General features: G+C 26.8%; 1 protein-coding gene across 1 annotated transcript; it reads left to right on the forward strand.

Annotated features, from left to right (window-relative positions):
* Positions 1-1,799: 1,799 nt before the first annotated feature.
* CLUP02_09979 (uncharacterized protein) lies at positions 1,800-3,585 on the forward strand (the record flags this gene model as incomplete). The annotated part of the gene is made up of 3 exons (XM_049288955.1): positions 1,800-2,246; positions 2,304-3,296; positions 3,403-3,585. The coding sequence occupies 3 exons, from the start codon at positions 1,800-1,802 to the stop codon at positions 3,583-3,585; spliced, it is 1,623 nt and encodes a 540-aa protein (XP_049146099.1).
* Between the last annotated feature and the right edge of the window lie 7,179 nt (positions 3,586-10,764).

Consider the following 10,764-nt stretch of genomic DNA (forward strand, 5'->3'; position numbering starts at 1 on the left):
TAATTAATCTTAGGATCTTTACTAGTTATTAATTTTTATTATTCTACATATTTTTAGTTTCCTAAGCCTCGTACTCTCTATAATATCTAAATAACTTCTTTTTTTAATCTACTTCTTTTAGAGTAATATTTTATAAAAATAGTTAAAAATAAATACCGGATAGCTCGTAAAAAAGCTATATAAGCTATTAAATACGGTTAGTAAAATTAAGCCCTCTTTTTTATAAAATCGTAAATATTAAAGACTTATTAAAAATACTTACTTATTACTCGTATTTAGTAAAGTTAGATATTTTAAAGATCTTTTTTATAGCTTCTTAGTACCCTATTTTATATTTTTTAAGTAGTCTTTTTTATAATTTAATTATAGTTAGGTAATTATTACTTATTAATAATCCTTTTTATTACTTAGTTAATTTTTTAAAATTAGTAACCTCGTATTAAGAACTAATATAAAAAGAAGCTCTTTAATAATACTCTAAAGGATTCTTTTTTTTTTCCCTTAGATCCTTATTTTCTTAGCCTTTTTTTAAGCTAATAATAATTATAATAAGAGGTTATAAAACTACTTTAAAATAGCCGCTTTTTTTTAAATCAATTTTTAAGATTTATAATATTCTTAACTTAATATTATTAAAACCTCTAAATCCCTTCCTCCTTTATTAAACTATCCTCTATATTATATTCTTAAATAATACTTAAGAAGTAATTAAGGGGGCTACGAAAAGATCGTTTAAATTATAAACTTAAAATCGTATTTATAAAATCCTTATAATAATAAACCTTTCCGTATATTATAAATTTCTTAGCTTAATAACTCTTATAAATTTACTTTTATTACTAAGTAAGAATATTTATATTTAAAAATCCTTTTTTTTAATTATATAGTACTTTTTTATATTATATTATTAAGCTCGTTCGTTATATTAATTAATTAGGTAAGTAATTATTACGTAAGTATTTCTTTTTACTAATTTAACTAGTTAATTTTTAATTACGAGCTAGTTATAAAAAGGTTAATTAGTAAAAAGATTATTTAAAGTAATAATAAAAAGCTAGTTACTTAAGTAGTTCTATTAATTAACGTAGTTTAACGTAATAAACGTCGACCTCTCGTAAATAATAAAAAGCTACGATTACTTAATTCTATATAGTATTTAAAAATCGCCCCTTTTTATTTATTTTTATAAAATTAATTAGTATAAATCTCTTATCCCGTGCGGTATTAAGAGGTCGTTTTTTTTATATAATAAAATACTTTACTAATTTATAATAATAGAATTTAATCACTAATTAGTATTAATATTCTTATTATAGAGTAGTTAGTTCGAACTATATTTAATAAAGAAATTAATTAAATTATATAAATATTTACGTAATAAGTATAAAAAAGAGGTTCTAACCGTAAGTTAGGCTAGCTATAATAATCGTAAATAGGGCCCCCAATTGGCCCATGCGCAGTCGGTCGTATGCCGCGGTTGAATTAGACTTCTAATCCGACACTTCCCGTGCCCGAATTTCAACAATTGCGGGGCCGCTGCCTGCCGCATTGCCGCTTGGCAGATGCTGAGGTTGGGGGGAAGCTACCTTACCCTCCAAGCACCTCAAACAGTAAGGTTGGCACTGAACGATAATCTTGTTCCTAGATTTTTGAGGATGCAAATTGTACTTAGCGGTCTCCGCGGGATCCGTGATTCATTTGATAGAGATATGATATATGGTACACGAAAATAATCAGAACTCATGCTGGGTATTGTCTGTTTCCTTCCATCAGTAATTCTCATCCAATCTTCCTCTACGATGTATCGAATTCAAAGTCTATCAGCACGTTGGCTCACGCCGCAATCGATTTTGGGCCTTGCACTCTCCATCATTGCCATACTTACAATTCTATGGCTCGTAGTCTCATACAGCCGTGTCTTATACCTTCGGTATCGCATGCCGCCTGGTCCCTTCCCGTACCCCTTTCTCGGCAATATTGGACAGGTTCCTACGGAGAAACCATATTTGACGTTCGAGAAATGGTCCAAAGATTACAATAGCCCACTTATTACTGTTTGGACTGGAACTCGTCCGACCGTAATCGCGAATGACTGCTGGTCGGCGTCAGACCTCCTGGACAAGCGTGCAAACATTTATTCATCACGCCCAGACTCTTATCTTGCTGGCGACATGCTCGATGACACTGAAAATAACCAGACCAATCTTGTCTATGGCGATAAATGGAGATTGCACCGACGAATCACGGTATGCAATTTCCTCGGTATTCCGTACTATCGATGCTGTTGATACAGTGTCTAACAGCTTCAGCAGCACTCGGCGGTAGGAAGCCAAGCCGTGCGAGGCTACAGGACGTTCCAAAGTAATGAATCGAAGATCTTGGCCCGCGACATCTTGGAAAAGAACAATTTCGTCTCTGCTATCGAACGGTACGCATGTTCTGTCGCCTCTATTATCGGCTGGGGGCGTCGCATCCGTGATACAGAGGACGACCTGGCCCGGCTGGCCCTATCCTTCGTACAGACAGGAGCCAGCTTAGGCACCCCAGCACAACATCTGGCTGAGTCTTACCAGTGGATGTGCAAGCTTCCTAGATGGATATATCCATTGCCTTCAGCACTGTGGGAAGATGGACAAAAGCTGTTGAAGTACTTTTACGATCTGACTGTTGAGGGAAGCCGATTCCCCGAAGACAGTTTTTCTAAACGTCTCATGAGCGAACAGCTGGAGCAAAAGCTTTCGCCCAAAGAAATCGCAAGTCTGACTGGCAATCTCATAGGCGGCGGTGTGGATACTACCACGACGACGATTATAGTGTTCATCTTCGCCATGTGCGCCTTCCCGCGTGTCCAGAAGAAGGCCCATGAGGAAATTGATCGTGTCCTTGCTGGTAAACGTCGCCCACCAACCTGGGATGACGAAGCATCCCTTCCGTACTGCCGTGCTCTCCTGACTGAGATCTTCCGATGGCGCTCTGCCATCGCCCTCGGTGGCCCTCCACACGCTCCTACCCAGGACGACATATACAACGGCATGTTGATTCCTGCAGGCACTACCATTATCGGCAACCTGTGGGCAATCCACCGCAACCCGCGTGATTACCCGAACCCCGATGAATTGAGGCCTGAGAGATTTCTAGATGAGGCTGAAAGGCGGCCGAACCCTAGCAAGAGGGGCATCTTTACATTTGGCTGGGGGAGGCGCGTGTGTAGCGGACAGCCGCTGGCTGAGCAAGGCGTATGGTTTACTATTGTCGAGCTGCTTTGGGCATTCCGGATGCGTTCCGTTGATGAGAAGGTACAATTATAAGCTTCGTCCTTTCTGAGGTCATTGTTGCGGCTCTTCTCGATCCTTCCCTTTTCTAAATAAGATGTTTAGAGTCTGACGATGATGTTACACATAGGGAAACGACAAACAGATGGATATCTTCGCCTTTAACAATAGCCCAGCACCCCGGCCACTGCCATTCAATGTTGAGTTTACCCCTCGTTCTGAGAATATCGAGGACTTAATTAGGCAAGAAGCGTTAAGGGCTGAAATGAAGTTGAGGAAATATGATGTCACCAGCCAGGTCGCTTTGCCTTGATAATAGTCAGATTCTCCAATCCAGCACCTCACAGAATACTAACCATACGAATGACCCAAGGAAAGAGAGTAATTTAGAAGAGGCGAAATAGTAAGTTACTCCTTATTGCGCAATCGCGGAGGTGTCTATTGGCGGCAGGCAAGAACTATTAGATAATATAGCTGAAAAACTAGTAGTATTTTAACTTATAATCTTAATTTAAAATTTCTCCCGGTCTTCTATTATTTAAGAATTTATCGTAATAGCTTTAACTATCTATAGCTTTATTACACGTTACGTAACCTCGGTTATATAATTACTAAGGCCTACTTTACTTATACTTTTTATATTAAAGCGAGCTTTTTATTAATTTTTCTTTCTAATAAATAACCGTTCTTTTAATATACGTTAATACCCTTATAGTAACTCTATAATAATTATAAGCTTAGCTCTAATTTAGACCTCTATACCTTTATTAAAAAGTTATTTCTTAGGGACTACGGTTTATTATATCCTTTTTTATAATATTATATAACCCCTATTACGTTCGTTAACCTTATTTTTAAACGAATTAATATTTTTTAGAAGAATTATTAATACTCCTAAGTAAAAGCTTAATTATTAATAAAACTAGCCTAAATAGTACCTCGCTCTATAAATTAAGGCCTAGTTAAAGGATATCTAGGACTTATTAAACTTAAATAACCTTATTTCTTTATTAAATCCGTTACTCTTTACTAAGTTTATTTTTTTAATTAAAAAGTACGTTAAAATATAAAATACTACTTAAGAATAAGCGTATTAAACGGCCTTAATTAAATGTTAATAAAGACTTAAGGAGTTTATTTAATAATAAACCGAATAGTTAAAAAGCGAGGTTATAATCGAACCCTTTATTATAATTAAACTCTTAAGTAAAAACGATTAAATTAAGTAATTAGTTATTTTAATAAAACCGAAGGCTATAATAGCGAATTAAGTACGTCTTATTAAAGAATACGCCTCTTTTATTTAATAAACTATATTTAAAACGATCTCTTATTTATAAAAAAAGAGATTATATAAATTAATAAATCGCTAGATCTCCTTTATAGTTATTTAAAAAATCTTAAAGAATATAAAAGAGGAGCTTATTAATTTTTTAAACTACTCTTTTTATACTATAATTTAGGTTTTTAAATAAAAATACGTATTAAATAACTTTAGTTCGTTTATAATTATAAAAAAGGAATTTAACGTAGTTATAAATAGGGCGAACTTTAGTATTAGCTTATTAATTTAAATTAAAGACTTCTTTTTAGCTTATTATTAAGCTACGTAGCTTAAGTTATTTAAAGTCTAGGGTACCTTTATTTTAAAAACCTTTTTTTATATAACTATATATTACTTTATTTTAAACTAATTTAATTAAGAGCTCGTTAAGATTATTAAATTAAAATAAAAAAGGAAAGTAATTTTTAATATAAGGTATTATACTAAGATTTTTAACGACCTTTTATATAAAGAGGTAATATATAATAAGAATTATAAACGAACCCCTATAATATTCGTAATATTAATAAGTTACTTAAATTTCTTTAAGTAAAATAAAGCGACTCCTAACTCGTTTACTAATTATTTTTATAAAAGGACTTATTATTAAAAGCTAATAAACTATATAAAAATAAAGCTTATTTTAATAAGTAAAACGAAGTTAGAACATATTTAGCTAAGCACTAATAATACTTAAAAAATAATTTCTTATTTAAACTAAGAAAAGTATACTAACCTCCGTATTAACCTTATTTAAAAGGGCTAGATTTATATAAAACCCCCTTTTAAATAAAATAATAATAACTAAAGTCGTTTTAAAAAAATAACTAAAATTAATAAGCTAAGTAATAAAAAGAACTTTAAAAGAACTTATTTTTTAAATATTATAATTATAATTATTAACGTTAATCTACTCCTTAAACTAAGTATAAAAGGGAATAAGAATAGTAATCTTACTATTTTTTTTATCCCCTTTATTAGCCTATATCTCTTTTCTAAAAGTATAGTTATAAATAATTACGGTACTATTTACTTTATTAATAATTAATTATTTTTAAAGCCGGATTCTATTTAATAAAATAATAGCTTAGAGAATATAAATTCTAAAACGGCCTCCTATTTTATTATTATTAAAAGAACGAGGATTATATATAATATCTTTATAAAATTAAAAAGGCTTAAAATAGAGTACTTTACTCTTTATAATATTAGTTTTATTAAAAACTTTTATATAAACGTCGTATTAAAAGGTCTTTTTTAAAAAACCAATATTTAATATTTAGGTTTTGATTATACCCTTCGGTTCGGTAGTAAATCTAAGAACATTATTATTAAATAGCTCGAGAAGAAGGTTAATTTAGTTTTCTTATAATATAAGCCCTATTTATTCTATTTTTTATTTAGAAATTAGTTTTTGCTCGTTAATATAATTTTAATATATAGCGCTTAGCGCCTACGTTCTTTATATTAATTAAAGAATAACTAATTAAATATAGCCTAGCTTTAGTACTTTAAATTTAAATATCTCGCGCTAGTAGTACTTAAAAAGCTCGTCTTAGCCGCTTGGGGGGTAAGGATTAGAAGACTAAACTATTTAAAATACTAATATTATATAACTATTTATATAAAATAAGTTATTTTATAATATACCTTAGAATAAAAAATAACTTAACTTTATTATAAAATCTTATAAGACCTCTTTAACTACTTATTAATTTATAAATAAAGTAAATAGCTAATACTAATTAAAAACGAGTATTTAAGTAGGATCTTCGTTTTTTTATAAGTTATAAAAACCTATAATATAGTATTTAGGGTCTTGTACTTTTTTAAATAATAAATACGTATATAAAAGGGCGTAGCTATTTATAAAATCTAATAAAATATAGAACGTATAATAATCGTAATTAATAACGAAACTCGTTTTTAAATATAAATATAGGAGCTAGGAATAGACTTAGAGACTACTCCTCTATATATAAAAAAACTAAATAAAGGAGGGGAACGAGCTAACTAAGAAATTATTAATAAAGCGATTAGTATAATATTAATAACTAGCTTACTAAACGAACTCTAAGTAAAAGCTATATTAGCTATAGCTTATTTATATAATATTAACCCTAAGTAACGTATTAACTAGTTATTATTAATTTAAATTAAAAAAGTCTAGTTCGCTTATTATTTTAAGTAATAATAATTAATAAATATATTAAAGCTTGCTTACGATCTATATTTTTTTAAGGGTAAACGTACGTATATAGCTATAAAGCGTACCCTTTTAAGAGGGATTATAAAAAAAGAATTAATAAAAAACGCTTTAAAATAGAGTAGAGGGGATATATTAAGTATTTTATAAATTACGTATTAAATACTTATAACTTATATAGGATCTAGATCCCCTCGTTTTTAAAAGTTATTATTACCTAAAATATAATATTTAATAAAATAGCTTTTGTTTTTAAAAATAATATTAAAACCGTAATTTATTTACTTAAGTTAAGAGCCGTAGTAAATAAGATTTAATAACTACTTATAATAATTAAACCTAAGCTCTAATTACTTAGAATTATAAATAAAAAAGAGGCTATATTAATTAATAATAAAAAATAACTATTACTACTTATACTCGTTTTATAAAAAGTAAATAAAGCTATAAAAAAGCTTAGTTCGTTTTTAAATAAATAAAGCGGGTAATTATTTACCCCTAAACTAACCCTAAACTTTAAAAATTTAGAATTAAATACGAACCTCGCTTAGTTAATTAAAGTTATAAATAAAGCTATAAAGGAAATCGATCTTTTTATTAAAAAAATCGAAAATATAATATATATATAAATAAAAATAAAGACTTTTTAAAGCTTTTATAAAAAGGATCTTTTTATTTAACTAGACCCTAACGAACCCCTTTAATAAATAAGCTTATATTAAAAAATAAAAATAATAAACGACTTAGCTAGTAATTTTAATATAATTAGTATATATAATTAAAAAGAGGATAGGTATACTAAATAAAGTTAGAAATTAAAAAACTAATTACTAAAAGTATTTATTTAAAACCCGAGTTAATAAGAGCGACTTAGGTAGTACTCTTTTTATATTTAGGTAAAAGAAAACTAGGACTCCTTTTTTAATACGTATATACTTAATTAATAAAAAGTAGTTAATAAAATAATTTAAGAGTATTAGACGCTATATTATTATATTTATACCGTAATTAATAAAACGAAGTACGTTTTACTAACTATAGTTTAATCCAATTAGATTTACGTAAATTAATTAATTACTTTTTTAAAAAAGTAAAAGGATATTTTTAAAATACTAGAACCTCTAAGAAATTAATTCGTAAAAGTAGTATAGTTAAAAATCTAAAAGCTAAAGGAAATAAATATTTAAAAAGTAGTTAATAAAGCCTCGGTTATTTCTAAGCCGATACCCCTTAAATAGATATTTAATTATAAATTAAATAGTAATAATTACCTCGATTATTATAAAGCGAGAATTTACGTTAAGGAGGACTTTTAAAAACGATACTTTTTAAAAAAAACCTACGTAATAACGCTAATTACTAAGACGTTTAGGGTAACTATAGCTATTACTACCTAATTCGATTTAGAAATTTATTAATATAATATTATAAATACCTTTTTAAAAATATTTAAAAAGCTAAGTAACCCCCTTATTATTTATAAACTTCTAAACGGCTTTTATAAGCTAAGAATATATATTAAACTCGAGCGGGCCTTATATAGTATTTATAACGCTCTATTATTATAATATAAAAAGCTAACGTTAATTTTTAAAAGTCTAGGTCTCTTATTTATAAGCAAGGACCTATACCTATTTTAAGATTTTATTAAAAAGGTCTTAGTTTTTTTTTACATAGATAATATCCTGGTTTTTTATTATAAAAACTATATTTACGAGGCTAATTAAGTAACCGAGGGACTTAAAAAGAAATATTAAATAAAAAACTAAGGGCTAGTTTTATAATATTTTAAAATAAAGGTCGTTTATAATTAATTAAATAAAAAGATTTACTTAGTTTATAATTAGTATCTTAAAAGAGTAACTAAGAAGTTCGATTTTATTAATTTTATTACTTTTATAACCCCTTTATTAATAATCCTAATTAAGAAAACCTTAGGGATTATATCCCTAAATAAAACTAAGTTTTTTTAAAAAAAAGTCGGATCGATATTATATATAGCGATTATAATTCGGCTTAACGTCGTTTTTATATACGCTCTACTCTTTTAGTTCTTAATAAACCCGTCTTATTAATATTATTTTATTATAAATTAAGTTATATAATACTTTTTTTATATATAATACTTAATAATATATTTTAAGATCTCGGGGGGTAGCTAGGTATTATTAATTATAAATAACGCTTCGTTTATAAATAATAAAAAGACTTAAAAATCTTTATAAAGTTTTATAATCTCCTTTTTTAATAGCCTCGTTTAGTAAAAAGTAACTTATTAAAATATAATAACTACGTTAATTATAAAGGCCGAATTACTAAGCTTAAAATATATAATTAAGGAAATACTTATTTTTAAACGCTTTTTTAAAAATATCTTACTTAAGCTTAGTAATATATAAAATATATATTATCATAATTATTAAATAATTAAACTCGTAATAAAGAAAGGGGAACGTATTTTAATTTATTTATATTACGTTAATATTTAGAATATATAATTATAATAAGAGTACTCGAGAGGCTTATTTTAAATAATCTATATATTAATAAATAAAATACTAACTAACGGTTTTATAAAAAACCTTTTTAAAGCGAAGTTTAAATACTTTATATTACTTTTAAATATAGGAAATATATAAAAAATAATTATACTAAACGAAGAGACGTTTAAAAAGTAATAAAACGGCCTAGGGGGCCCGGTTCTTAATTAAAAAACGTAGCCTATAGCTAGGGAGTATAAAGTTATTTTAGTAACCCCGTTAAGTTATTTAAAAAGAGGCTATTTATTTAAAAAAGCAAGTATATATTTGTTTAAAAAAAGCTTAAACGCGGGCTATATATTTAAAGGGATATATAAATTAATAAGAGTATTAATTTTAATTTAAATATTATTTATTTTTATAAGTAAAGTAGTTAATATTATTACGTTCTTAATAAGTTCTTTTAATAATATTTTTAATATAAAGAGAGCGTTTATAAATACCTCTTTTATTAAGGCCTTATTTATATAAACCCCCTTACCCTTTTTTTTATTTAAAAAACCGTTATACTTAAAGACCTTATATAATATTATTATTATATAAGTTAAGGTTTATATATTAAGTTATAAATAATAAATAGAACGAGGATAGTTTAAAATATACTTTATAAAATATAAATAATTTTATATTAATAATTACGGCTATTACTAACTTTTCTATTACCTCTTACTTAAAATATAAGAACTTTATATTTAAGAACTATATATACCCCTTAAAAATAGGGATATAACTTAACTTTTTATAAGTTTAATAGCGTTAATATTTATTATTAATATACGAACTTAAGAGGTACGTACTATTTAAATAGTTATTAAGGGCGCTTTTAATATATTTAAAGTATTTATAACCGGATAGGGGAAGTAAAAATACCGGCTTATAATAAACCTTAATATTAAGAATAGTACTGAAAAAGTCCGCTATTAAAAATTAGTTTTATAAATAATAATAATTAAAAAAGTATTATATATATAGTTAACTACTCTATACTTTTAAAAAAAAAAAAGGGGGCTATAAACTTACTTTACTTTTTTAATTTGTTTTAAAAAAAGTCTTTTTTTTTTTTTTTTTTTTTATTTAAGTAAGACTATAACCCTTTTTTTTTTTTTTTTTTTTTTTAAAAAAAAATTTTTTTTTTTTTAATTTTTTTTAAAAAAAGTTTTTTTTTTTTTTTTTTTTTTTAAGTAAGAGAGGGGGCTATAAACCCTCTTTATTTATACTATCTTTTTAAAAAACGAGAACGTCTTTTTAATTTTTAAAAAGGAGTAAAAGAGGGGGTTATAAACCCTTTTTATCTCTATTACTTTCTTAAATAACTTATTTAGTTATAAGGCCGCTACTTATTTAATAAAATAATTAAATTAATATTAATAAACGAGGCTATATTATAATTAAAATATAAAATAAAAAAATATTATTTACTCG

This window comes from Colletotrichum lupini, chromosome 5 (genome assembly GCF_023278565.1).
Source record: "Colletotrichum lupini chromosome 5, complete sequence".
In the NCBI taxonomy this organism is placed as follows: Eukaryota; Fungi; Ascomycota; class Sordariomycetes; order Glomerellales; family Glomerellaceae; genus Colletotrichum; species Colletotrichum lupini.